This window comes from Rattus rattus, chromosome 3 (genome assembly GCF_011064425.1).
Source record: "Rattus rattus isolate New Zealand chromosome 3, Rrattus_CSIRO_v1, whole genome shotgun sequence".
NCBI classification, from domain to species: domain Eukaryota; kingdom Metazoa; phylum Chordata; class Mammalia; order Rodentia; family Muridae; genus Rattus; species Rattus rattus.
This window is the reverse complement of record NC_046156.1, coordinates 119784322-119810678: the sequence shown is the minus strand read 5'-3', so window position 1 is coordinate 119810678 and position 26357 is coordinate 119784322. Positions and strand designations below refer to the sequence as shown.

Below are 26357 nucleotides of genomic sequence, written 5' to 3'. Positions count from 1 at the left end.
TCTCAGAATAACAGATAACTGCGTGGCGAACTAAGCAGGGACACAAGTTGGTTAGCCCAACTGGCACCTGGAGGTGGGAGGCAGGTGAATTTGAGACTAGCTGGGTTAAACAGTGAGCTCCAAATAAAGCAAAGAAAAACCTATCAAGTTTCTTTGAAAACAGCCGTGTAAAGATGCACTTACAAATGAATTCTCTTTTTTTTTTTTTTCGGAGCTGGGGACCGAACCCAGGGCCTTCCACTTGCTAGGCAAGCGCTCTACCACTGAGCTAAATCCCCAACCCCACAAATGAATTCTTTTAAGTACTATTTCCAAAACCCTTGCTTTCAGAAGTTGGCATTAAGAAAATAAACTAAGTGTGAGTGCCACAACGCTTTTAGAGCTGGGGTGGGGGTTGGTAAAGTCACACAACACATAATCCAATAGGTTCTTGGATCCTATTTGCAAAACTTCTCATGGTTTCACATGGGGTGGGGGGGTGGGGTGGGGATACACTTTCCCATTGTTTAAAAAAGAAATCTTTCAAAAGTAATCCTAGCACTCAGACGGCCAGAGGCAGAAGCAGCTCTGGGGGTTCAAGGCCAACCTGGGTTAGAGAACTGTGTCTCAAACAAAATCCCCCACAAAATTAGCCTAGGTTTCCCGAGCCTTTCTTAACGTATTAAGGTAACCATGCTTGCTCGGTGATAGGTGGTGAGCTGCCTTCGCGCGGGGCGAGGCCCGTGAACTGCGTAGGGACCCGGGCAAACGCCGAGCCACAGCGGCGTTCCCCTGGTTCGTCCTGGGAAAGGCTCCTCACTGGGAGAGCCTGAGGCTCCAGAGGGGAGGCTCCATGAGGGGAGACTTCTGAGAGCTTCAGTCGGCCATGCGCTCTAGAAGAGCCTGAGCGCCCGCCAGGCCGCGGCTCATGACGGGAAGGTCCTGTAGGGAGCGTCGTCGGCCGCGCGGATCCTGGGGCGAGTGTGGCGCGCCGGGCGGGTCCGCCTCACTCATTGTGCGCGAGGCGGGCCGCGCGGGCGTGGGCGTGGGCGGACCGGCCCGCCGCAGGGTAGCCGCCCAAGGACCCGCGCAGAGCGGCGCCGCTAGCGGAAAGCCCGGGAGCGGGCCGGGAGCGTCCCGCCCTCCCGCCCGCCCCTCCCCCGCGGCGCTCGCCCCTCCCCCCTCCTCCCCTCGCGTTGGAAAGTTTCTAGAATCTCTTCCCAGCAGCCTTTGCGGTTCCAACATGGCGGAGCTGACGGTGGAGGTTCGCGGCTCCAACGGGGCTTTCTACAAGGTACGGGCCGCGGGGCGGCCAGGGATGGGAGCTGGGCACTGGGAACCGGGTCAAGGGGCGCCGGGGATCCCGGGGTCCGAGGAGCGGTGGCAGGTGGCGGCGGGGGGTAGCTGGTCCGTGCTGCTGGCGTCTGCCCTCGGCGCGGTTTAACGGTCTCGGGGCCCGGGCTCCGTTATGTTTGGAAAGGAGGCGGCGGGTGCTGGCTTGCCTTCTGCCCCGGAGCGTCCTGGGTCGAGGCCTCCGGGACGCGGACGGGTGGGCTGGAGCGGCGGGCTGTGGTGCGGGCGCGCCGGCGAGGCCTGGTGGGGTGGGGGGCGCGGACGGAGGCGGGCAGCTCACTACGACCCCGGGGCGGCCGGGCCCGCCAGGCTCCTCTCCGCCCCGCCCGCGGCGTAGTGGCGGACTCCAAGGCCTCCCCGGTGTTGTGCTGCTCCAGGGCCCTGCGAACCCATGGCGCCCGCGTGGAAACCCGGACAGGCGGCGGGCCCAGGTGCCTGCGGCCTGGAGAGCGGGCGGCCCCTTCGCCCCTCGGCCTGGGAGAAAAGCGAATTCTGAAGGAAGGGTTCAAAGGTGAAGCGAGGCCAGGCGGCAGGTGGGAGGGACGCGTTTCTTCACGGCCCCTGGGAAGGTGGTGGTTTTTTGTTTTTTTAAGTCCTCTTCCACGAGGTTCTTTTTGTTTCCTTTGCGAAGAGGCCATGCATTGCTGTGGAGTCTGGCCTCGGAGACAGAAAGGATTCTAGAGTGGAGGAATTTGTAAGGCGCTTCTATTGGAAAAGGGGGAGGGGGCACCAAGCAGAACACGAAGGCCGAACAGTTTTTCCATAGTAACGGCCCCTTCTCCTTATTTCTTTTTTAACCCCCAAAGCGTACGAGTATCTTAACAAATCAATACAAAACCTCCTCAGCTGTTGTCTGTCAGTCATTCTCCAAGCCAGCATCTCAAATGTTTGAGAGTCTTGGCTATTTTTATGAAGGCCCTCTTCTAGTACATGAGTATTGTATGTACTTAAAATGGTTTCTCACAGGTTTTTCGTTTCAACGTCTCCTTTGTTCCAGAGGATTTTATTTGGTATTAACAATTTCCTAATTTTCCAATGTTTTGGGTTTCCCTTTTTAGCTTGCTGATTAGCTGTATGGATTTGATTTTTGTCACGTGGTACTAATATAGGCAGCTCATTGACAAAGAATGATTAATATGATTTTTTTAAATTTTGTTTTGTAACTCTTGACGGTAAAATTCTTCTGGTGCCCAACTAAGTAGTAAGAATGGCTGTTGAAGCCTTTAGTGTGACCTATTAGCGAGTAACTGGCTTCGTTGGTGTTTCAGGTTAACACATGATGTCAGACAAATGATCCAAGCAATATTTGAGTAGATACTTCTTACTGAAACCCATTGGTTACCTTCTCGGCAAGATGGCAGATACGGTTAGGTATGCCACAGGAATGGACTTAAAAAAAACACTTTTCCTGCTTAGATAAAGTTCCTTAGTATGCAACATCTCCCTACCTTAAGGAAAAGTTTCAGTTTTCACTGTTTTTCAGCACACTTTATATAATACAGTTTAAGTAGTTTCCCCCTGCGTATTGAAAAGTGATTGTTTCAACAAGTTATTCTTCATCTTGTAGATAGTAGAGAACCATTTCTTTTACTGTGTTTTATGTCAGTTTGCAGTACAACATAATCAGTTTGACTGTCTGTAAAGTTGGCTTGCAGTCTCTAGGTGTCTTTTTTTTTTTTTTTTTTAAGTTATTTCACAACCAAGTATCTCCATTTTGGAACTTTGGATTATTAGTAATTGATTTTGTTTGTATTAAAAATTGAGCCTAGAACTTTGCTCTGATCCCCCCCCCCCTTCTTTGTTAGTCTGAATAAGTTGTCCATGCTGGTCCTGAACTCACTCTGTAGTATATGTTGGTCTTAATCTTAAGCATTTCTCTTTTTTTGCCTTCTGGGTAGCTTTAGTTCCAGATCTGTTACACAGGACCCCAGTTTATTGATCCCTTTTCACACTCTACAAATCTTGTTATACCCCACCCATTTTACTAAGGTTGGGAAGGACATTTGTTACATTGTCGTATATTTTGAATGTTTGAAAGTTTTCCTTCTATAATGGATTGTAGTGTGCTTTGTATAAGATGTAGTCTTCAGGACCTTGGAACATCAAAATGGTAAAAGGGAAAGAGCCTTAACTAGAAGTAATAAGCAAATAGAAATTCTAGGTGGCATACTTTATTATCTTGTCAGTGGACTCCTGTAAATCATGACTTGTAATACAGTGTTTTAAAATACTTTTATATCTTATGTGGTGAAATTATCCACATGGTTTGTGCTTGTCCTTTTCCCCTGCTTCCCCTCAAAGTAGGTTTATTAAGGAAAAAACAAGGAAGAACTCTTTAGGGTGGAAAGGTCTCCCAAGAGGAGGAATGCCTTTTTCTTTTGACTTTGAACCTGACTGGAGCCTTCCTTATACATGCTTGACAAGAGATCTACTGAGATACTCTATCAAATGAGACATGGCTTTGAATTTGCTATCCTTTGGCCTCAGCCTTCCTTAAATAAGTAGCCGAGATTACAGGCATGTATCACCACACGTGACTGAAAAATTTCTTAAAACCAGTTTATTTTCTGTCATTTAAATTTTTAGAATGAGGTTAATATGTATACTGCAAAAAGCTTTTGCTTCCTTTTTTCTAATTAAACATAAATGTTTTGATAAGTGCTGACAATTGTGTGCAATCACAACCACTAAGATGGATAGAATAGTTGAGCCATCCCCCCCCCCCCAAGCTGAGGACCGAACCCAGGGCCTTGCGCTTCCTAGGCAAGCGCTCTATCACTGAGCTAAATCCCCAACCCTGTTGGGCCATCTTTTAAATTTCCTTTGTTGACCTTTGAGCCTCTAGGTCAGGAGATACCAACCTCTGGCTCACTTTTCATGGGGTCGAATAACTCCAGAGGTTGCATACCAGATATTTATATTACAATTCACAACAGCAGAATTACAGTTATGAGGTAACAACAAAATAATTTTATGGTCGAGGGTCCCCACAACATGAGGAACTGGGTTAAAGGGTCACAGCATTAGGAAGGTTGAGAACTGTCTCCATAGTTCTGCCATACCTATAGAGTTTAGCAAAATAATGTTAAGAGTTTTGAGCTTGGCTTCTGTTTAGCATAGAGGAATTTAATTTTTTCTAATTTAGAAGATAATGAAGATATTTTAGAAATTCCTTTTTTAGAGTCAAGCTCTAAAAGGTTTTATTTTGTTGTACTTTTCGATGTATGGGTGATCTGAAATTTCTGAGTTTACCAACTTTTACACTTTTTACTTCCCCAGAAATACAGGGACTATACACATTTGGCTGTGTGAATTGTCATTTAAGAGTTTGAGAGGTATCATCTTTATAACCAGTACATTGCCTGAAGGCACTGCTTTTTTTTTTTTAATTAATTTTTATTTATATGAGTACATTGTAGCTGTCTTCATACACACCAGAAAAGGGCATCAGATCCCATTACAGATGGTTGTGAGCCACCATGTGGTTGCTGGGAATTGAACTCAGGACGTCTGGAAGAGCAGTCAGTGGTTTTAACCACTGAGCCATCTCTCCAGCCCCAAGGCACTGCTCTTAAATATTGATTAAATGGACTTAAAAAAATCCATTCATACATAATAGCATGGTAAACATGCTAAGCATATTGCTCTTGTCGTTAACAGTCAGTGTATTTATAATGAGATGTCTCTTTGCAGCCCTTTAAATCTAGGGATGGGAAAGAGTGGGAAGATGGTGGTGGGGCATAATTTGGTAAAAAAAAAAAAAAAAAAAAAAACCTGCCTTCTGTACCTTAGCTAAAAGACTAGGAAGAGGTAAGAATGTATATTGTGTGTAACTCATTCGAACAATGGGATGGTTTGCTAGGATATGTAGTTATGCATCTGTCTGCACTATCCCATTTTCAATTAAAAGCCTTAGTTTCAATTTAAACTACCCTAAAAGGCAACTTAAGGGAGAAAGGGCAACTTAAGGGAGAAGGGGTTTATTATTAGGTTCACAATTCAAGGTTATGGTCATCCTTGAGGGAAGTCAAGGCAGCAGGAATTTGATGCATCTCATCATATTACATCCAGTCAGGAGCACAGAGCAATGAATTCATGCATGCATGCTTGTGCTCAGCTCTCTTTCTCTACTCCTAAGCAGTCTGTGTCTCATTCCTGGCCAGGGAATGGTGTTACCCACATTAGGTGAGTCTTCCAGCTACTCAAAATAACCCCTCACAGACATAACCGTATACCATACTGATCTGGACAATGTTTCATTGAGACTTTCCCAAGGAATTTCTAGAATGTCTGAAGTTGATAATTAAAACCAATCATTACATATTCCATACCTTGCCCCCCCCCCAAATTGTGCCCATCTTCATCATTAACATGCATTTTAACTGATGCGTATGACACTAAACTTTGAGGTCTCTAGTGTGAAGGGGGCCCTTGGGTTCATGTGATCCTCTTGTCTCAGTCTCTGGAAGTGAAGAGTTCAGTCAAGTCTGCAAGTGCAAGTATCAGATGTCATGCCAACTCTGACATGGCAGTTTGTAACGTTGCATTGTGTAGTTTTCGGCTAAGCATGAATAAGTTTTTTGGTAGTTGAACCCATGGTTTTAATGCTTTATGTCTGACCTGCATACTTCCACACTAAATGCAGTTTTAAATAGAAGTAGAGCAAATCACTCAGTTTCAGGTTTCTGTGGAGGATATTGTTTGTTCAGATGAAATAAAGTTTGGGTACCTTTCATTGTGCTTTACCATATAATTGACACATCTCCAAGTATTATAATAGATCCATATATAATTTCTCATTTCTTAAGCTTACTAGTAAGAGTAAAAACAGATTAATAACGAAGCTGTGCAGTAGTAGGTTATTTTATCATTATTGATGAACTAAACAGCGGAGTAGAGGACTGAGGGCATAATGACTTTACAGTGAGTACAAAAATCTTGACTGAAAGTCAGGCCTAGTGGCAAATGCCTGAAGTTCCAGAACTTGAGAGGTAGAGGCAGGAACATCAGCATTCTAGGTCATAAAAAGAAGAGTGACTAGGTGTTTGCTGCCAAGCCTGACAACCTTGAGTTTGAGCTGGGCAGTCCACATGATGGAAGGAGAGAACACTTCTTTTTTAAGTTCCAGGTTACTGAAGACTAAACTCCCAATAACAACCTTGATTTATTATTTGAGGGAGAAATAGTAGCTACCTTAGTATTAGGGCTGTTTGTTAAAAATACAGTCATATATATTAAGATGATTTTGAGTTGTACATATTTAAAATGCAGGTTTTGTAAATATTAATTTTTAGTAGAAATGAATGGTCTCAACTTTTGGGTTTTGAGACAGGGTTTTCTATTACTTTGATTGGCTTTGAATTTGCAATCCTACCTTAACCTACTGAATATTGGGATTATAGGCCTGTTCAACCATACCCAATTTATAATTTTTATTTTCACTTAGGAATAGTGGCCAGACATGGCTGTTTGTAAGGGGAGAAAGAAAGCTGGAATCATCTTTGTTATTTTGAGACAGGGTCTGGAATATCTCAAGATGGTCTGGAACTTGATAAACGCTTATCAGAGACTGCCTTTGAATGAATGACTTCCTGTTACCACTTTCTTTGGTGCTGGGATTACAGGCATGAACTGCTATGCCCAACTGTTGGATTAGGTTTTGAAAAACAAATGCTGGTGATTTTATTTATAGGAGAATCACACAGTAAAACATCTGAAGACAAAAGCTATAAAATACTGTCTAGAAATAGATATGTCTTGGTTATATTTTTCTTAATGTACCTATATATTTTATGTATCATATTTTGTGTGTGTTTCATAGGAGAATAGCTTGACAGCCTGTTATTTATTAGATGATCTGTTAGGGTTTCACATGTATTTCCTGCATACTTAGGAACTTCATGAGGTATGGTTTGGTGTGGGGTTTGTTTTTGAGATAGGGTCTCACTGTAACACTGGCTGGCCTTGAACTTAGATGAATTAGCTTGGAACTCATAGAGATCCACTTGCCTCTTCCTCTGTAATGTTGGGGTCTAAAGGTGTACACGCCCATACCTGGTCCATGAGGTGTGCCCTTAATTCATTTTATATACAAGAAACTGTTTATGGGGCTGGAGAGATGGCTCAGCGGTTAAGAGCACTGATGGCTCTTCCAGAGGTCCTGAGTTCAAATCCCAGCAAGCACATAGTACTCACAACCATCTGTAATGGGATCTGATGCCCTTTTCTGGTGTGTCTGAGGACAGCTACAGTGTACTCATATATAATAAATAAATCTTAAAAGTTTATGATGATATAGTTTGTGCAAGATTATACTGTATCTAAAGTGACATTTAGCTCTTGGATTTTCACTTCCAGTTGTTTAGTTTATGATTCTTATACTTCCTTAATTGATAATTTTGATAGTTTAAAGTAATGGACTGTGTGCTTTTATGTGTTTGTGGGTGCGTGGCACAAGTATAGAGAGTCCAGAGGTCTTCCCTTCAGGTCACCAAACTTGCATGACAAATGCCTTTACCTGTATTGTCTGAGCTGTATTGTCTGTCTGAATTTAACTAGATTATAACTTAGTGGTTGTGTTCTCTATCACTCTATTAAGTATGATTCTTAATTTCTGCACTCAGGAGGCAGAGACGGGCCTTTCTCTGTGAGTTCAAGGTTAGCCTAGTCTACAAAACTAGTTTCAGGACAGCCAGGGCTTTTATACACAGAAACCCTGTATTAGAAAATCAAGAAAGAAAGTGATTTTTAATTTTGTAGTGGGAAGTTGTGAGATTTTAGTTTTTTCATCTGCATTATGAGATAATTGTATATTTTTGTCTAACATTGTAAAAGTTGATATAATTGGAAGTTTGTATACTGTCCAGCTCTAACCACAGTGCTTAGCTTTCAGACTGTTTCTTAAATGTTTTTGTGCATTTGCATTTCTAATTTAGTCACAGTGAAACAGTTAACACCATTTGGGGAAATCTGAGGCCCTGTCCAGCTACACAAACCAGGTTGATTCAATGTTCCTAGTCTGTTTTTTGCTTCCATGGAGGTTGTTTTGTTTTGTTTTGTTTTGGAGCTGGGGACCGAACCCAGGGCCTTGCGCTTGCTAGGCAAGCGCTCTACCACTGAGCTAAATCCCCAACCCCCCCCCTTTTTTTTTAAACTTATAGATATTTCCTCCCCCAACACACTTTGTTTTGAGGTAGGGTCAGGGCTGTTCTCAAACTTGGTATGTAGCTGAAAATGGTTTTGCATTTCTAATCTTGCCTTTCTTTCCTAAATGTTGGGATTATAGGTTTGTGCTACCACCTGTATAGTGTGATTTCCTTAAGTACAAATGTGGAGGGCTGGATCAGGATGAATGTTGCAAAACGATTTAGGTTGTTTTCTATGACTTTAGCTTTCTAAGAATGTGCTCTTTTCCAAAATGATAGCTAGCAGCCATTGAGCTGAAATATACTCTTCAGTATTGAAGTAGTATTCTTTTGAAAAAGAATATAAAGCATAATAGCTTTTAAAATACTAATTACATATTGAAATATTTTGAGTATATTGGGTTTTAAGCAGTTAAAACATCACCTGTTTTCACTTATTTTAATATGGCTATTTTAAGTACATGATTCATATTTTATTTTTTGAGATAATTACATCCTTCATAGTTGATCATCTTTGCATTACTGAATATGTAAAATACTTTGAAATATTTGAAGTGTACATATTTGTTTAAGTGAACTACCTGTTGAAAATTTTTTTCTGGTCATTCTAGAAGTGGAATTCTGGGCCTTGCCAATACTGTTTTTGAATATCAAGACTTTAAAACACTTGGTGGGTGTTTTGTTTTTTTTTGGGTTGGAGGGGTCAGAATGCTTAGTTTATGAATAGGAACAAGCTACAAACTGCTGTGGCAGTTTTTCTAGGACTAGGTTCTCAAACTAAGCTGGAATATAAGAAAATTAGGCAATGAAAGCAGAACATGCTTTGTTATTCTAAATACTCATGCATGTGTGTATATAGACCATAATTCATTTGTCTTTCTCTTAGATTGAAAGCCATGGTAAAATTGAACTATTAACAAGTCTCACATTGACTTAAGAGTAAATTTCTCTATTTGTTCACTCAAAACAAAGTTATTTATGATATTAGGTTCTTTTTATTAACTATTTCCTTCTGTATCACCTTTTAGTATGTTTGCCTATGTATTTTGGGAGAGTGGACAGTTCTTGGTAATATTGATGGCATTTGCAATAATAGCTTCAGTATATAATTGAATAAGTAAAAGAATTAGTCTTGGTTTCTGGACACAAGTAATTTGTTGTGCCACCTTAGAAGTTCTCTATAAAAAGTTACATTTTTTTGGAGGGGGGTTCAAATTGAACATATTTTAAATGGCTTTTTAAAAAAGTGATCATAGGGCTGGAAAGATGGTTCAGCTGTTTAGAGTACTGTTTAGAGTGGTTAGAGCCGGTCTAGAGGTCCCGATTTCAATTCCCAGCAACCACATGGTGGCTCACAACCATCTGTAATGTAGTGAACTGATATACATAAAGTAAGCATCTTTTAAAAAGTGATTATGTATTGATATGGCTATAAGTTCTGATAATTGTCACAAAAGAAACTTCTTTTTTTTTTTTTGGTTCTTTTTTTTTTTTTTTGGAGCTGGGGACCGAACCCAGGGCCTTGCGCTTCCTAGGTAAGCGCTCTACCACTGAGCTAAATCCCCAGCCCCCAAAAGAAACATCTTGATATACACAGGGATAACTGGAACTTCAGTGCTTTGCAACAGGAGATTAGGGGGGTTTTGTAGAACCATTAAGGCATTGTATTTCAATAACTGTTGTATGTTAATGCAAGCAGTAGCATTATCTGTGTAGCCTCATCCTTACTGCTTTGTGTTTAGAACAGTTAAGTGCTAAGTGCTCAGTGCTGATGCATAAGGCAGTTATTGATAAAATCTGCCGTACTCAGGACAAATTTTTTTGTTGTTAAAAATTAGTTTCACTATGTAGTCCTCATTATTTATGTCAATTTCCCAAAGTGCTAGGATTTCAGGTATATACTATTAAATGCTCAACAACACACTTTTATTTTTTCATTTTGGCTTTTTGTGACAGGGTTTCAGTGTAACCAGCCCTAGCTTTCTGGACTTTGTAGATGAGGCTGGCCTCAAACTCACTGAGATCTTCCTGTCTCTGTCTCCCAAGTGCTGGGAATAAAGATGTGTACCACCACACCCTGCTAACAACATACATTTTAAAGGATATATATCATGTGTACCAGTGTTCACATGCATGTGTGTTTTATTATTGGTGTGCTATACAAATGTGGTTCAGTCCAAATGTTTTCCTTTTTTCTCCTGATGGTGTTTTTTTGTTCCTTCCATTTCAGGTAAGCTTGCTTATAGCCAGATAAATGTAATTCCAGATTTCACTCTGCCCATAGCATTATGTATGGAAACACATTCAGAAAGAAATGAAAGGTTTTTCAGTGTGCCCTTGAAAAACTAGAATTATGTACTTGACTTTTCATGTACAGTATAATTTATAGGGATTATATAACAATATACGAGTATACAACTCAGGTGTTTGTCAGTAACCTACCACCTCCCTCCCCTCAATATATCTGCATTTCTATTGGATAGATTTCAAAGAAAGGGATAATATAGGGGGGCTGGGGAGATGGCCCAATAAAGTGCCAGAGTCCTAAAGGGCTTGGGGTAAGTTGGCTGTCTAGAGGAGCTGAATTGGTAAGTTCTGTGTTGAACTGAGAGACCTTGGCTCATTGAATAAGGTAGAGAAAGATGAAGACACCTACATATACATGCATACAGCATAGGTGTAAGAAAGAATAGGATAGTTTGGAAAAGAACTTAAAAATAGCAGAAAACAAAAGCTTCTAGTAAAGTAACTTTTCTTCTTTCTTTTTTTTTTTTTCCGAGCTGGGGACCAACCAGGGCCTTGCGCTAGGCAAGCGCTCTACCACTGAGCCAAATCCCCAACCCCCGTAATTTTTTTTTAAAAGAAAACTTCATATTTCTTTTACCAGTTGATAACTCTTTTCCTTTATGTTCCAGCCAGGAATGGTTTAGTTGCCCTTTGGATGTGTTCTATATAGTTAGCCAGGTATATAGTCTACTTTTCTGTTGGGATGTTCTTTGTCAGTTATTGAGATCTGAATATTACCCATTTCTTTAATGTAAAAGTGCATCCCACAAAGACAAGCATCTGTGCAAGCACCAGATATTTAAATAATAATCAGAGGTTTAACAGTTTGAATTTATTTGCACATATGGGAACTAAGTACCCTTGGTACTTGTCCACAATTTTTCTAGTTCTAAGATTGGAATGAGAATGACTTCTGGTATCCAGGATGGCTGGATTGATAAGAACTCCTTGAATTGTTTCACAAAATCTTGGGTGCTCTAGGAAGACTTGCACAGAGGAACAGAAGAGGGAAAATTATGACTTGCTTGTTGAGAAATCTTAGAAGGAGTCTTTGTTTTCGTTCTTAGGTTCTCTAGCTTACTTATACTTACCACATGCTTCCTAGTGGAATTGCTACAGTTGTAATATCAAAACTGCTATCTTGTAGTGTTCTCTTTTCCTTGTGATAAGGGCTTTCCCCCTATATCTTTAACTGCAGACAGTCCAGAAACATAAGGAGGTTTGAGTCATAAATTACTGGACATCGTATTAGACATCGAAGTTAAAGGAATATTTGCTATAGTGTTTTGGAAGTATGGAGTAGTAATATTAAATGCTCCTTAGCATAGCTTTGAGTGAGAGTACCTCAGTATAAGAAGTTCCAGTCCTTTGTAGGTTTTTTTTTTGTTTTTGTTTTTCATTTTACATAAAGTTGCTCCCAGGTCTTGGACAAAAACCGTGGTTTTAGATAATATTCTAGAGATGTGAGAAAGACATTAATTTTTACACACAGTAGATTGATACCTAACTGCATTGGACTATATTGGAACCCTGTTTAGAAAGACAGTTGTATTTAGTTCTTCCTTTCAGAAAATCCTGTAAAGTGCATCCTACATGGTTAAGGTTGAAAACTATTAGGTGATAATTCTGCTTATATGCATGTTGGCCGAAACAAGCCATGGTCAAGAAGTCAAGGAATAATTTGGATGTGGTGGGTAACTCACGCCTGTAATCTCAACTTTTGCAAGGCTGTAGCAGGAATGTTTCTACAAGTTCAAATCCAGCCTGGGTTGCAGAGTATGTTCTTAAAATGAGACAGTTAACTCAGAGGAATAGATTATTTCCATCTGAAAGATCCATGCTATTTTATTATAACCTAAAATGATGCCAACTGCAAGAGAAAACTGGCTTATATTACTCTGAGGATTGGCTTTGTTTAGTAGCTTGCAAGAAATAATTTGGGTACCCAAAACAGGAACTGCAGACTAAAGTTGCTAAAACACCATTAAAGAGATAAACTTTCATGGATTTTCACTTACTTTACAAGTGCTAGTGCTGGTGCTTTCTTGATTTTTATCAGAAGATATCAACAGCTTTCTGCTAAGACGCCTCAATCATTCCTTAGTATGGTACTTGAGTGCTGCAGAAAATTTGCAAGCAAAGTCTGAGCATGCCTAAGTGGTGACATGTGGCTGTCAGCTATTCTAAAGTGCCCTCATTTTTAAGAAGCATCCTGGTTTCAGAGATGCTGAATTGTCAGAATTGAGACTGGGAAGTTAGATGGGAGCTGGAAAGAGAACCTTTGAATAAACTATCAATTGCCTAAAGCCTGGCAAGTCATAATCCAATGCAATTTTACCAATTCAAGAAAAGTAGGATACTTAGTATTATGTAAATTATGCCAGTAGTGATCTTTAACTGATAGGATGAAGGGAAAGAGTGCAGTAGCATCTAACACTGAGCCTGCTGCTTTTAGTAGAGAAGTTAACTGGTTTTTGGAACTGCAGTACTTCACCACAAGTTTGCTTCAGATCAGGAACTAGGCCTGTTTTTAATTACTTTGATAAGAAGTCAAATCTAGAAAAATGTTAAAATTTTATGCAGGAACACTAACACATGACAGAAAAATTAAGCCAGTTACTAAGAAGAATGCCTCATCGTTGAAAATACTAATGGTAGTGTCAGTTTATTAATAGTTTATTTACTTGCTCATGAAAATAATTGTGAACTAGAGGCTAGATTTATTTTTGTTTTTACAATTTCTACTTTTTAAAGAGTCTTATAGAGGCCTGGAAATCCTGGAGCTGCCTATGTAGTTGAGGTTGGCCTTCAACTCACAGAGATTCTGCATGCTTCTGTCTCCTGAATGTTGAGATTGAAAAAGTGTGTGCCATAACACCTGGCTTGTTTTTATTTTTAATTAATTATTGATTTATTATTTTTGTCATTGAGACAGGGTCTCTGAGTAGTCCTACCTGTTTTGGAACTTGCTGTGTACACAGGCTGGCCTTGGGATTAGAGGTGTGAGCTGCCTACCATACCTGACTTGTTTGTATTTTTAATTATGTATGTGGAATTGTGTTATGTGGGCGCAGTGTAGGTTTCTGGGGAGGCCAGAGGCATTGAATCCTCATTGGAGCTGACTGAAGTTAGAAGTGGTTGTGACCTGCCCAACTTAGCTAGCAACTGAGCACTGAGCTGTCTCTTCCGCCTCTCCCAAAAGTTTAAATTAAATTTATTTGAGGTAGGGTGTGTGTGTGTGTGTGTGTGTGTGTGTGTGTGTGTGTGTGTGTGTGTGTCTGTCTGTCTGTCTGTCTGTCTGTCTGTCTGTGCACGTGTGCACGCTTCAGAGGACAACTTTTAAAAGTCAGTTGTCTCCTTCCATTGGGAGTTGGGGGGTGGGTTCCCAAGATAGAACTCAGGTGGGCCAGCTTGGCAGTAACTGCCTTTATCCATAGAATCATTTGCCTCTTCAGTCAATGAAGATTTTAACTATAGATTGTACTTTAAATATCAGAACTACTATAGGAGGCTGGGGATGGCTCAGTAAGTTAAGAGTGCTTGCTGGTTTTGCAGAGGACTAGGATTTGGGTCTCAGAAGGCGGGTTGCAGGTCACAACTACCTGTGACTCTAGTTAGCCTTCTGACTTCTGCATGCATACGGGGCACATGCATTCACAAAAGTCCACACACACAGGTGAAAGTATAAGCAGATCTTTCACAGATACCTTTTGTTTAAAGTTAAGGATTAGGCTGAGGCCTGTCTTCACTTTAGAAAGCTGTATTTGCTCTTGATGCTAGTAGTTTGTTTTGCAGTAGAATCCTTATATATAATAAGAAATTTAGAGTTTTTATAGCATGCTAAGTCTAGTATTTTTTTTTTTTAATCTAGGCTACCATTCTAACTTCAGTTTTGTAGCTTTAAACTTTTTAGTTCCTGATTTCATGCAGTTGGTGGTTTGTTTGCAGAGTGCTGTGGTGTTTTAGTTTCTGTTTCCCCTTTTGTAGGGAGTATTAATTAGTTTGTAGTGGATTGCATAGGAGGAAGACATTTGATAAGGTCTTAAACAACCAAAAGTAATAGTTGAGCTTTAAGTCATTTACTTCACAGTTGAGAATTTTGTAGGTCATATAATTCTCCAGATGGGCTTTGGCAGTGTCAGTGGTGCCTGGAGACGTACTGCCATCTGCTGCAGCCTTAAGAGTTCTTTCAGGGACCTTAGTTAAAGATTTTAACATAGCCTTAAGCACAGGTGCTCGGGGAAACATAAGAATACATCTAAGTGTAGATGTGGACTTCTCGAGAGAGCGTCAGCAAGAGACAGACAGTTTTGGTAATTCTGAAGATAGCTTGATGCTAAGCTATCCCTTCCCCTGTTTCAGTAACAAGGTTTAGAGTGTCTCTGGAGCTAATTTGGATGGGATTGTAGTCTGATAAAGTGAAATGATGTATCAAAAGGTTTTCAAAAGGGAGGTCAGACTTGTTTTCTGTAAAGTGCAGTTTTTCTGAGATACTTAGAGAATTGGAAAAGGAGGGTGGCTATATTGATAATGCATATATTCAGGCATTAAGCATGGCCCTTTGCTCTGTGTAGGCAAATGTTAATTGGGCTGGAATTCTTTACTCACAGCTGGCTAGGAACTTTCATCAAGCTGGTGGATGGCTCCTTCCCCCTCCCCTTCCCCTTCCCTGTTGTTCTTTTTTCTGGCTCTGATTTAGTGGTAGTAGTTTCAAAAGGATTCGTGTCTATAGATTTTATTATTGTGGTGAGGGGGCTGGTTGCTTTGCTGTGGAACTCTTAACTGACCAAAGATGACCTTGAGCATCTGACACCTGATTCCCCTACCTCTACTTAAGATCTACAGATTTCAAATGTATGGTAGCTCTAGCAAGACATCATTGTGTTACAAATTGGGTCTTGATTTTTTTTTCTGTAAATATGAGTTTCCATCATTTCTACTGGTAGTATTGCTATAAGACTTAATTCTCTTTTTCCTCTTTAGTGAAAAGATCTCTTAAAAGAATGAGTGAGACTTGGGATGTGAGACTGTGGGTTGGTCTTTATGTATTGCCGCAGTTGTTTCTCTAAAATGAGAGGTTTTGGAAGATTATTTCAAAACTCTATCTTCAATGGCTATTCTGTTCAAAGCTGTTTATTTATACTTCCATGTAAAACTGCCAAGCACCTTAGGGTAGATACTTGAAAACCGAAGCAAAGATTGATAATGTGGGTCACAAAACTAAGTGAAATAGGAAAAAGTAGAAGAAAAGTCGTATATATTAAAACTATGGGTTTTCTCCTCTCAATTTGTTCCCTTCTCATTGTTGGTCTGTCTTCATGTTCTTATTGACTGGAAAATTTACAGAATTTAACTCTTAGTTCAGAGTTTTAACCCTCCCCCTTCTTTGTAATTATCATGGCTCATCTTTTAGGTACATTTTGTTTATTTTTTTCATTTTTTTTTGTCTCAAAATTTTTGATTAGAAATGACTTCCTTACACTGGGATTATGAAAAATTTACTTATGTTTTCCCACAATTTTTTAAAAAAATTAAACATTTTCTCCACACCCCACCCTTTTTTTGAGGCCAGTTCTCCCATTTGGTTCACTCTGGCTTCAAACTCATTATGTAGTCTAGATTGTCCTTGAACTTAATATTTTCTTGATTCAGCCTCTTGAATATTGGGAATAAGAAGCATGTGCTATCATGCCTGGGATAATTTTTTTTAAGTCTTTTAATCATTACTTTTATTCTGTGAAGAAAATTTGTGGTGGTGCTGAAAACTGAGTACAGGAGGAATGTACAGGAGGAATGCAACTAAACAAGTTCCCTACCCATGAGCTACAGTTCCCATCCCTTGGTTAGTTTGAAACTAGATCTTTCTGGTCTTGGTTGGCTTTGAAACCTGCTCTGCGTCCAGAGTGTTGGCCCTTCCGGCCTTGTGCCACCACACCCAGCCTCATTTTCCATAAGAATCCAAATGTCCCAGTACTGCTTAAAAATAAGTCACTCTTTTCCCTCATTTAAAATTCTTCTAAAGCCAGGCTTGGTGGCTCATGCCTTTAATCCCAGCACTCCTAGGTAGAGGCACGTGGAGTTCTGTGAGCTTGAGGTTCCAGGATAGCCAGGATGCACCCCCACTCCACCCCCATTCTTCTAAATATCTTAGTTGTTAGAGGAGCATTTTTTGCAGTCTGTGTACTATATTTTAAATGTCTTCTCCCTGTCATGATCACTGAGTTTCAAGGTAAGTGTTAATAGTTACTCAATCAGTGTAGTATTGTTACCTGTGGACTCTTCCCCCACAATAAAAGGTGCTTTTAGTGCTTTTTGGGTTTATGAAAGTATTTTTTTCTTCCCAACAGATTTTCAATTGCTTTTGAGTGGAAGCCTTTTGTAAACCCTTTTCTTTTCCAACTGCTTACTGTTTATGTGTTCATTAGTTAGTTAGCCATTAATTTGCAAACACACTGATTTACTAAGTTTTTTCTTTAATTCTTATTTTGTAGATTGTCACAGTTTGAGGCATTCTGGGGCTCAGTGGCAAGTACTAGACCAGCAGCAGATACTTATTAGTAAGACTGTCTAAAAGCAGGAGCAACAAAGATTACTGATCCTGTGTCAAATGAACTTAAATTTTATGGATATTTGGCAATTTAGAATTACAGTAGGTGTTTTAACTTGGGGAATGGATTAGAACATTAGAAATAACTCACAGCAGCTCAGAAACATTTTAAAGACTAGTTATATTAAAGACTATGTCCTTAATCTAGTAAACTTTATAGAGGAAAACTATTAGCAGTAAGGATATTGATGCCTAGAGCTCTGTTTTTTCTTAAATTTTGTGGAAAATGTGCATCTAAGTACAGTTTGGCAGGGGTGTTTTTGGAGGGGTGGGACAAGTTGAGTCCTGGTTTTTGGTTTTGCATTTTATACTTGTGATTTGAATTAATTCTGCTATATGAGTTATACAGAAACTGAGAGGGATAAATTGTGAAGTGTGCCAAACTCTTGAAGAATGTTGAAGAACGACAGTGTTAGTGAAAGTTCAAACTAGAACTGACTTTTGATGGCAGAAGATGACTTACTAATATTTCTGTACTTGGAAATTGTTAGTTTCTTATTTAATCATCAGAAGTGGCAGGGAATAATATGAAAGGTTTTCTGGTAATGTAAGGATGGAGATTCTGACAAGAAGGATGGTTTAAAGTGAATGTGTGTAATAGAAGTGAGAACTGCTGAGCAGACTCTAAACTTGTAGATTTTCTACAAGAAAAGAACTTTGAAAACAACAAAAATAAAACCAAGAATTTTGGGGTATTGGGAATTGGTTCTAATGCTGTTTCTTAATTTGGCTCTCAAAAGCTGCACTTCCAAACGCTAAAGGTCCCTGCCCCCAGTTGGCTTTGATTGCTAATAAAGAATTGTCATATAGACATTGGCTAGGCAGGGAGATGGAGGCAGGACTTTGAAGATTGTGTGGGCAAGGGACTGAGGAAGAACAGATAGAATCACAGAATCGCCATGACAGAGGAACAAGGAGAAAAGACGTAAAGGCCTGCCAGCATCCTGGAAGGTGGCTCTAGGGTCATTTCCCTAGGAGTACTGGAGGGGAGTGTGTGCTAACCTTGGGGAAGTTTAGAAGTGCCCAGCCACTGAGCTAGTCAAGACGTATATCAAAACTAGCTGGTGTGTGTGTCTCTTTATTTGCAAGTCTAGCATGAGACTGACAGGGAACCAAATTGCATTAATTAATTCACCACTACTGATGACACCCAACGTGGGGCAAGAACTCACTTTTAAAAATTAATTGGGGGTTCGGGATTTAGCTCAGCGGTAGAGCGCTTGCCTAGCAAGCACAAGGCCCTGGGTTCGGTCCCCAGCTCCGAAAAAATAAAAAATAAAAAATAAATTAAAAATTAATTGGAGATTCCCAAACAAAATGTACATGTATCACGATAAATGATTAGGAAGGAAGAATTGGTTTCTCAGCAAGCTAAGCCGAGTTACATGGTTCCCACCCATGCCATGAAACTAGAATAAGGAACACAACTGCCAATCCGGATTTGCTTTGAGCCCTTCTAAAAGTTTTCTAGCTGGGTGCTGGGAGCAAAGACAGGTTACTCCAAGGCAAGGAGGGAGACTAGAAGGAATGAGAAAAATTCATTAAAAGAAAATTTAAAAAGTCAATGTCCAGCTCTCTGGATCTTCAAACATGGTCTACATGGAATTTCTGGGGTTACTCAGCCTGATATGACAAAAATAGAGCGTGGAAATACGCTTATACAGTAAATAAAAGGGAATTTAATTAAAGTTAAATACATAAATGAATAAGTAATCGAAGCTTTTGATCTTAAATTATAGGTCAAAAATCAGGGGATAGGTGGAAAAAACTTAGACAGATAAGCTTATGTTAATTCAAGTTAAATAAAGAGAAAGGGACATGTATCCATAGATTAATCTCTATAGATGGGAGGATTTAAATATATATATATATGTATACACACACACACACACACATATATATATATGAATAATTGAAGCTTTTGATCTTAAAATTGTAGGTTAGAAAGCAGGAGGTAGGCAGACTAATCTATCTCAGACAGTAGAAACTTAGGCCTTGATCTCACTATTAAAAATTAATCATGTAAGAACAAAACAGGAGATAGTGGAGGAATACTATCCCAACAGATATTTGCTTAGATTGTTTTAATTGCTTTGAAGATGATTATAAGTTTTGTATTTATGATACTAAAAATCCTCTAGGAGAGAGGTCAAGCTATTAATTTAACTCATTTTATATCTAATGATTTCTGGTTACTGGACCAAGGATGTGCTATTTTGGGAGAAAGACTCTATTATGTTGAGAGGAAAGAAGAAAAGGCTTCAGACCCCTCCAGAATGATATGAATCAGATATGACAGGGGAAGACCCTCTGAAGATCTTGGGTACAGAAGAGAGAAATTTTGAGAAAAACAAACAGGACAAGTAACTTGATCTGCTGATTTCTCCACAGGGGAACAACTCAGTAACTGGCGTAGACATAAAAATGTCTCCAGCCAAAACCCCAGCTAAATTTAGACAATAAATCTTGTTAGTTATGGAATCCCTTAGATTCTTGTAGCCTTCCTTCATATGGTATGACTGACTTTTCAATTACAAGGAAGTCTTTCTGGGGTTGTACTAAGCTTGCTTTTCCTTCTGTTGGTTTATATTGTTAATTGATAGAAAGACATTGATATATTGCTCTTTTAAATTGCTGTTATTTAACAGCAGTTAACACTTTTTGTCTTTTGTCTTTTTCAAGTTTATCTTGGTGTACACTTTAGTGTTAGATTTTAAAAGGAGCATGAGTAGAAGGATTTCTTTGTTGTGCCCAAGTACCAAGTGCATGTGTCTGTCTGGCTAGTTTTGAGTGCATGTTTTGGAATTGTGTAAGTGTTGAGAAAAATATTTACTAATTGGCCAGTGGGTTAAATTATGTATAGAAGCACTGGACTAGAGAGGGAATTGCAGTTCTATTTCACTTACGAACAGATCTTCTTATGTGGTGTGTTATATCCCTGCCCCTAAAAAGTCCTTCATGTGTTTTTCTTTGTTTATTGTCTGATGTGGGTTGGTTGGATGGTTGGAGTCTATAATAACCCTGGCTGTTTAGTTTAGCCAGAAATCTAATACTGAGTATAGATCTAATTGTGTCTCTGTGTTACTAGTCAAATGAAGATACACACTTATTCTAAAATTTACCTTTTAAGGCTAGAAAATGATCATTGATTTTGTTTATTGATAATCTAGTTATGGTTTTGAGGAAGTATTTTTTTCCATTTATTGGACATTTTTTATTTACATTTTAAATGTTATCCCTTTTCCCTGTTTCCCTTCCCAAAACCCACTATCTCATCCCTCCTCCCCCTGCTTCTATGAGGGTGCTCCCTCACCCACCCTCCCTCCCACCTCTCCCCACCTGGACATTCCCCTACACTGGGCATCAAGCCTTGACAGGACCAAGGACCTCTCCTCCTATTGATGCCCTACAAGGCCATCCTCTGATACATATGCAGATAGAGCCATAGTTCTATCCCCGTGTACTTTTGGGATGGTAGTTTAGTCCCTGGGAGCTTTTGGGTGGTGGGGTCTGGTTGGTTGATGATGTTCTTCATAGTGGTTGCAAACCCCTTCAGCTCCTTCAGTCTTTTCTCTAACTCCTTCATCGGGGACCCTGTTCTCAGTTCAGTGGTTGACTGCGAGCATCTGCCTCTATATTTGTCAGGCTCTGGCAGAGCCTCTCAGGAGACAGCTATATTAAGCACCTATCAGCATGCACTTGGCACCTACAGTATTATCTGGGTTTGTTGTCTGTATATGGGATGGATACCTCAGGTGGGGCAGTCTCTGGAAGGCCTTTTCTTCAGTCTCTGCTCCACACTTTGTTTCCATATTTCTTCCTGTGAGTATTTTTGTTTCCTCTTCTAAGAAGGTCTGAAGCATCCACACTTTGGTCTTCCTTCTTCTTGAGCTGCATGTGGTTTGTGAATTGTATTTTGGGTATTCTGAGCTTTTGGGCTAATACCCATTTATCAGTAAGTGTATATCATGTGAGTTCTTTTGTGATTGGGTTACCTCACTCAGGATATTTTCTAGTTCTATCCATTTGCCTAAGAATTTCATGAAATTGTTTTTAATAACTGAGTAGTACTCCATTGTGTAGATGTACCACGTTTTCTGTATCCATTTCTCGAAGGAATCTGGGTTCTTTGCAGCTTCTGGCTATTATAAATAAAGCTGCTATGAACATAGTGGAGTATGTGTCCTTGTTATATGTTGGAGCAATTTTTTTTTTTTTTTTTGTTGTTCTTTTTTTTTGGAGCTGGGGACCGAACCCAGGGCCTTGCACTTGCTAGGCAAGTGCTCTACCACTGAGCTAAATCCCCAGCCCCATGCTGGAGCATCTTTTAGGTGTATGTCCAGGAGTGATATATGTCCAGTTTTCTGAGGAACCTCCAGACTGATTTCCAGAGTGGTTGTACCAGCTTGCAACCCCACCAACAATAGAGGAGTGTTCCTCTTTTTCCACATTTGAGGGAAGTATGTTAACTATAGCCCAATTTGAGAAAGAAAATAACTGAATATATGAGTGCACTTGTGCTGGAGATGGAGTGCTCAGGGCCCTGTGTAGCCTGGTCTTGTTTGGTACTCACTGTATGGTCAGTCTGTCCTAGAACTTAGAGCAGTCCTCCTGCCTTAGCTTCCATAGTGCTGAAGACAGATTTGTGTCTTTTGGTCTCCCTTTACCTGTGTTCTTTTGTTATCGTACAGTTTTTAGGCTCTATTATAGGCTTTTAGAGTTACGGAATAACATTAATGCTGATACAACTTTTTATTTTATGCAGGGATTTATCAAAGATGTCCACGAAGACTCCCTCACAGTTGTTTTTGAAAATAAGTAAGTTACTGGTAGATGTTAACTTTTTAACAACGGAGTGTTCTTACTGATGCCAGTAGGAAAACAATTCTTTGAGTGTTTGTCATGATTTCCAGGTCCAATTTTGATACTCCTTCACTTGCTTTTGTATCTACAGTTTACCTATCATTTACGTCTTTTGTCAAAATAATGTATGGATATGGTTCATTCAGCAATTGTTTTGCTGAAGTAGATGGACAAGTAGCATAATGCTTAAAGCCCCTGAAGTTGAAGTGGTGGTGCACATAGTTAATAGTGATGAGCTTGAGGCTGTCTTTAATTGCTTAAGAATTGATAGTAATTCTTTCCATATCCTAGGGCTAGGCAGTTAAAAGTGGGGAAGACAAGTATACTAGGCTGGGATGGGAAGGGTTATAGAAGGATCTGTTAACTTGAAGGTCAAAGAACTGTTGAACTTGTGAATGGCTCTGAACTGCCTGAAGAGATGTGAGCCTAACAGCTCCCTTATGAAGAGACAAATGTTAAAATAGCTTCTGTCTTTGTGAACTGACATGGAGACAATAATGGTAAAAAAGAAAAGGCATCAAATCCTAGACATTAAGCTGTCTTCCTTTTCAGCATTGCCCTTAGTATCATTTTATGTGGGGTATATCTCCCAGGTGTAAGGTGACCTAAGGGAACTTGAAAATGATTTGACTATAAAACCTTGTCAGTAACAGCTGCTTAGTTAGTTTATATTGCTATAAAGATTATTATGCCTTTACTAGATTCTAATTACATATTTTCTAGCCAAGTTAGAAACTTTTGAGGATGTATATGCTGAGATTGAACCTTGGCCCTGTAAGCATGCTAAGCACAAAGTTACCATCTGGACATAAACTCTTTTGAGTTTGAACTGTAAATTTTAAAGATGTCCTTTAAAAAGTCTATGTGTATGAATGTTTTTCTCTGCATTTATTTCTTCACCATATATATGTCCAGTCTCCTTAGAGGCCAGAAGAGGGTGTCCTCTGGAATTGGTGCTTCAGCGTGTGTGCTGAAAAGTGGTAGAAAGGCTCTTTAGGCACTCAGCCATCTCTTCAGCTCTTGAACTGATATTTTGTACTTGTTTTCTGAATGTGTACACAAAAGTTACTTAGTTTTTATTACTTTGTAATTTATAAAATTGTGAGGTTTTTTTGATGTCATATTTTCAATCTCACCTCTTTGACTTGATTCATTAGCTGCTTATTGAACCTTACTTATTGTTAAATTATCCTGTTTTGTTTGCAGTGTATGATGTATTTGCCATTCTTAGGATAATTTGGAGTATAATACTATCAGTATTAATTATAAAGCTTATCAAGAATCATACAAAAGTTTGTTTCTCAGTTTAATGAATTAAAAAATTAAGATTCTTTGTTTTTCTCTTTGGGACATTCTGAATGATAAAAGTAACTTAAATATACAGCACTAGTTATCATTTCCATCTTAGGATCCACCAAAATAAAGGTACTAATTCTTTTTCTAATCCTTCAGTTGGCAACCAGAACGCCAGGTTCCGTTTAATGAAGTTCGATTACCACCACCACCTGATATAAAAAAAGAAATTAGTGAAGGAGATGAAGTAGAGGTATGTGTATTTAGGTTCTCTTTACTGTGCGGTGGTTTTTTGTTCTAAATAAATATCCTTGGGAGCACATCTGCAGCTCCTGGATAATCAAGCTCCTTCCCTGTTGTTTGTCGGCGGTGACTGTAATGCAGTGTTACTGGAGACTGAAGTCAGAAATAGATTGATGTGGCAATGCTACTGTTTTTAGCTTTGGTGGGTTTGATCAAGTTTTTCAGAACAAAACATTAAGTGATAATTGCATTTGAATTTTTGAAGAAACCTATCACAGAATCATAGCGTTAGTCACTTCCCAGTATCTTTGGTTATATATATATGAACTGCTTTGTGAAATACTGTAGGAATGTCTAGAAAACTTAAGTACAGAAAATCAAAAAATGGCAAAACCCAAAAATTCTACTATTCAGCACATTGTTCATATTGTATTTTTACCTTCTTCCCTCACTGCTGGATGAGCACATTGTACTGCTGTTTTTGTCACTTGTCTGCTTCTTCAGTTTTACCTATTCTTGATGAATGTGCTTGCTGTTGCTGGGTATGGTGTTGCATGGGTGTAATCCCCAGTACTCCTTTGAGATACAGGGCCATGTATAAAGCCGTGTACTTTCAACTCCTCCCCCTAAGTTGAAAATATCATCATAGTACAATGGTAAGTTAAGATAGACTATTTTATTAATGTTATTTATTATTATTTAATTTTTAGTTCTTTGAAGGTTTTGTGCAAAGTTTTTGATCACATTTGCTATCCCCCACCTACCCATCAAACTGTTCTCTTTCCCATCCATTAAAAAAAAAAGCAAAATTTTAAAACTAATTTATGCTTTAGGACCAAATGCTGTCAGATATATGATCTTCCACAGAAGAGTGGCTGTTCTCTGAAAACCTCTCCTAGCAGCTAGCAGTCGTTAATAGATCTTTAACTAGGGGCAGGATTGCTTGGTCAACTCTCCTTTTCTTGGTCAGCAAATCCTTTTTGGGATTTGGTCTGGCTTGGGCTTGTACAGGTTTTGTGCAGCTGTCATGACCGCAGTGAGTTCATGAGCACAGCTGCTTTGTTATGACCAGAAGATACTGTTTCACGTTTCATTGTAGTTACTGTCTCTGCCTCTTAACATTCTTTCTGCCCCCTCTTCCACCATGATCCCTTGGAAAGAGCAGATCCATGCTCTGTTTAGGGCTGAGCAGTCTGCAGTCTTATATTTGCACTTTGGCCAGTTGTGGGTCTCTTGTGATCGCTGCCTACTGTAAACAATCTTTGAGAAGATGCATTGATCTGAAGAGGATGAACTGGAAGGCTCAGGTAGAAATTTTTAAATTTTCAGGAAAGTTGTAACATCCTTCTAATTCTCAGACACTCTATTGTTGGAGGCTGATGTGGTGTGACTGAAGAGGTTTGTTTGTCAGTCTCATTTTCGCCTGGTTCATAGAGCCTGGATAGTGTGCTAATTATCTCTCATTGAAATACCTGACAGGCAACTTAGACATGGGTCTATTTTGGCCAAGAATTTGAGGGCACTGTTCATATTTGTAGGAAAGGCATGGTAACAGGAACCTGAGGCTGCTGTTTTTGTCATATCCAGTCAGAAGAGGAGAGTGCTGGTGCTCTGCTCACTTCCACCTCTTTACTCAGTCCAGGGTCCGGCTATGAGACAGGAGTTCTCATTTAGGGTCAGTCTGCCCAGCTCAGTTAACCCACTCTGGAATCTCTGTTGTAGACACAGCAAGAGGATTGCTCTCTAGGTGAGTCTGGATCCTGTCAAGTTGATAGTATTAACCATCACAGATATTAAAACAGCAGCTGGGTTTGCTATTTTACAATTTTGTGTCAATCCTATGAGCCTTAAGTAATAAATGCAGTCACTCCTCTTTTATAGTTAACTTCCACCAGAATAAGCACCAGTAACTTTACGAGATCCATAACTGTAATAATAGATGTAATCTAGATGTAGATGGTAGTTTGAATATGAATGGTCGTCATAGGCCCATAATATTTGAATGCTTGTTCTGAAGTTGATCGAACTATTTGAGGTGCATTAGTAGGTATTACCTTGTTGAAGGAAGTGTGTCACTGGTGTTAGGCTTTGGGGTTTCAAAAGCCCATGACATTCTCACTTAGTTTTTTCAACTCTACCTTACTGTTGTTTCAACGTGAAAGCTCTCAGCAGTTACTCCAGTGCAGTGCCCCCTGTCTTGATTGATGGTCATGGACTCAAACAACCCTCTGGAACCTTGACACCCCCCCCCCCCCATCAAATGCTTTCTTTATAATTTGCCTTGGCTGTGGTGCTTTGTCATGGCAATAGGAAAATAACTAATATAGTATACTATGATAGAGTTCTTGAGAGATGTGGTGAGATGTCAGAAAATCGTGCCAAGTGACTTCTGTGTAGTCAGGAACTGTCCGCAGAGGTAGTTAGGAGATACTGGACAATGGCAGCGATGCTACAGATTGCCATGTCATTTTGTCTTTATACCTCATCGGACGTGACTTTCCAGAACTGCATCAACTTCTAATAGTTTGTATGAGGACAGAAGTTTAGTTTGGCTTTTAAGAGCTAATTCTGTTATCATTGTGTTTTCC

General features: G+C 39.7%; 1 protein-coding gene across 6 annotated transcripts in view; it reads left to right on the top strand.

Annotated features, from left to right (window-relative positions):
- Positions 1 to 1176: 1176 nt before the first annotated feature.
- The window catches only part of Fxr1 (FMR1 autosomal homolog 1), a 53245-nt gene continuing 28064 nt past the window's right edge, over positions 1177 to 26357 (top strand). For all 6 annotated transcript variants that reach the window (XM_032898516.1, XM_032898515.1, XM_032898511.1 and 3 more), the window contains exons 1-3: positions 1177 to 1273; positions 22136 to 22188; positions 23686 to 23779. In XM_032898516.1, coding sequence (XP_032754407.1) covers positions 1223 to 1273; positions 22136 to 22188; positions 23686 to 23779 — 198 coding nt within the window. In that variant the 5' untranslated portion in view covers positions 1177 to 1222. The remainder of the gene's footprint in view (positions 1274 to 22135; positions 22189 to 23685; positions 23780 to 26357) is intronic.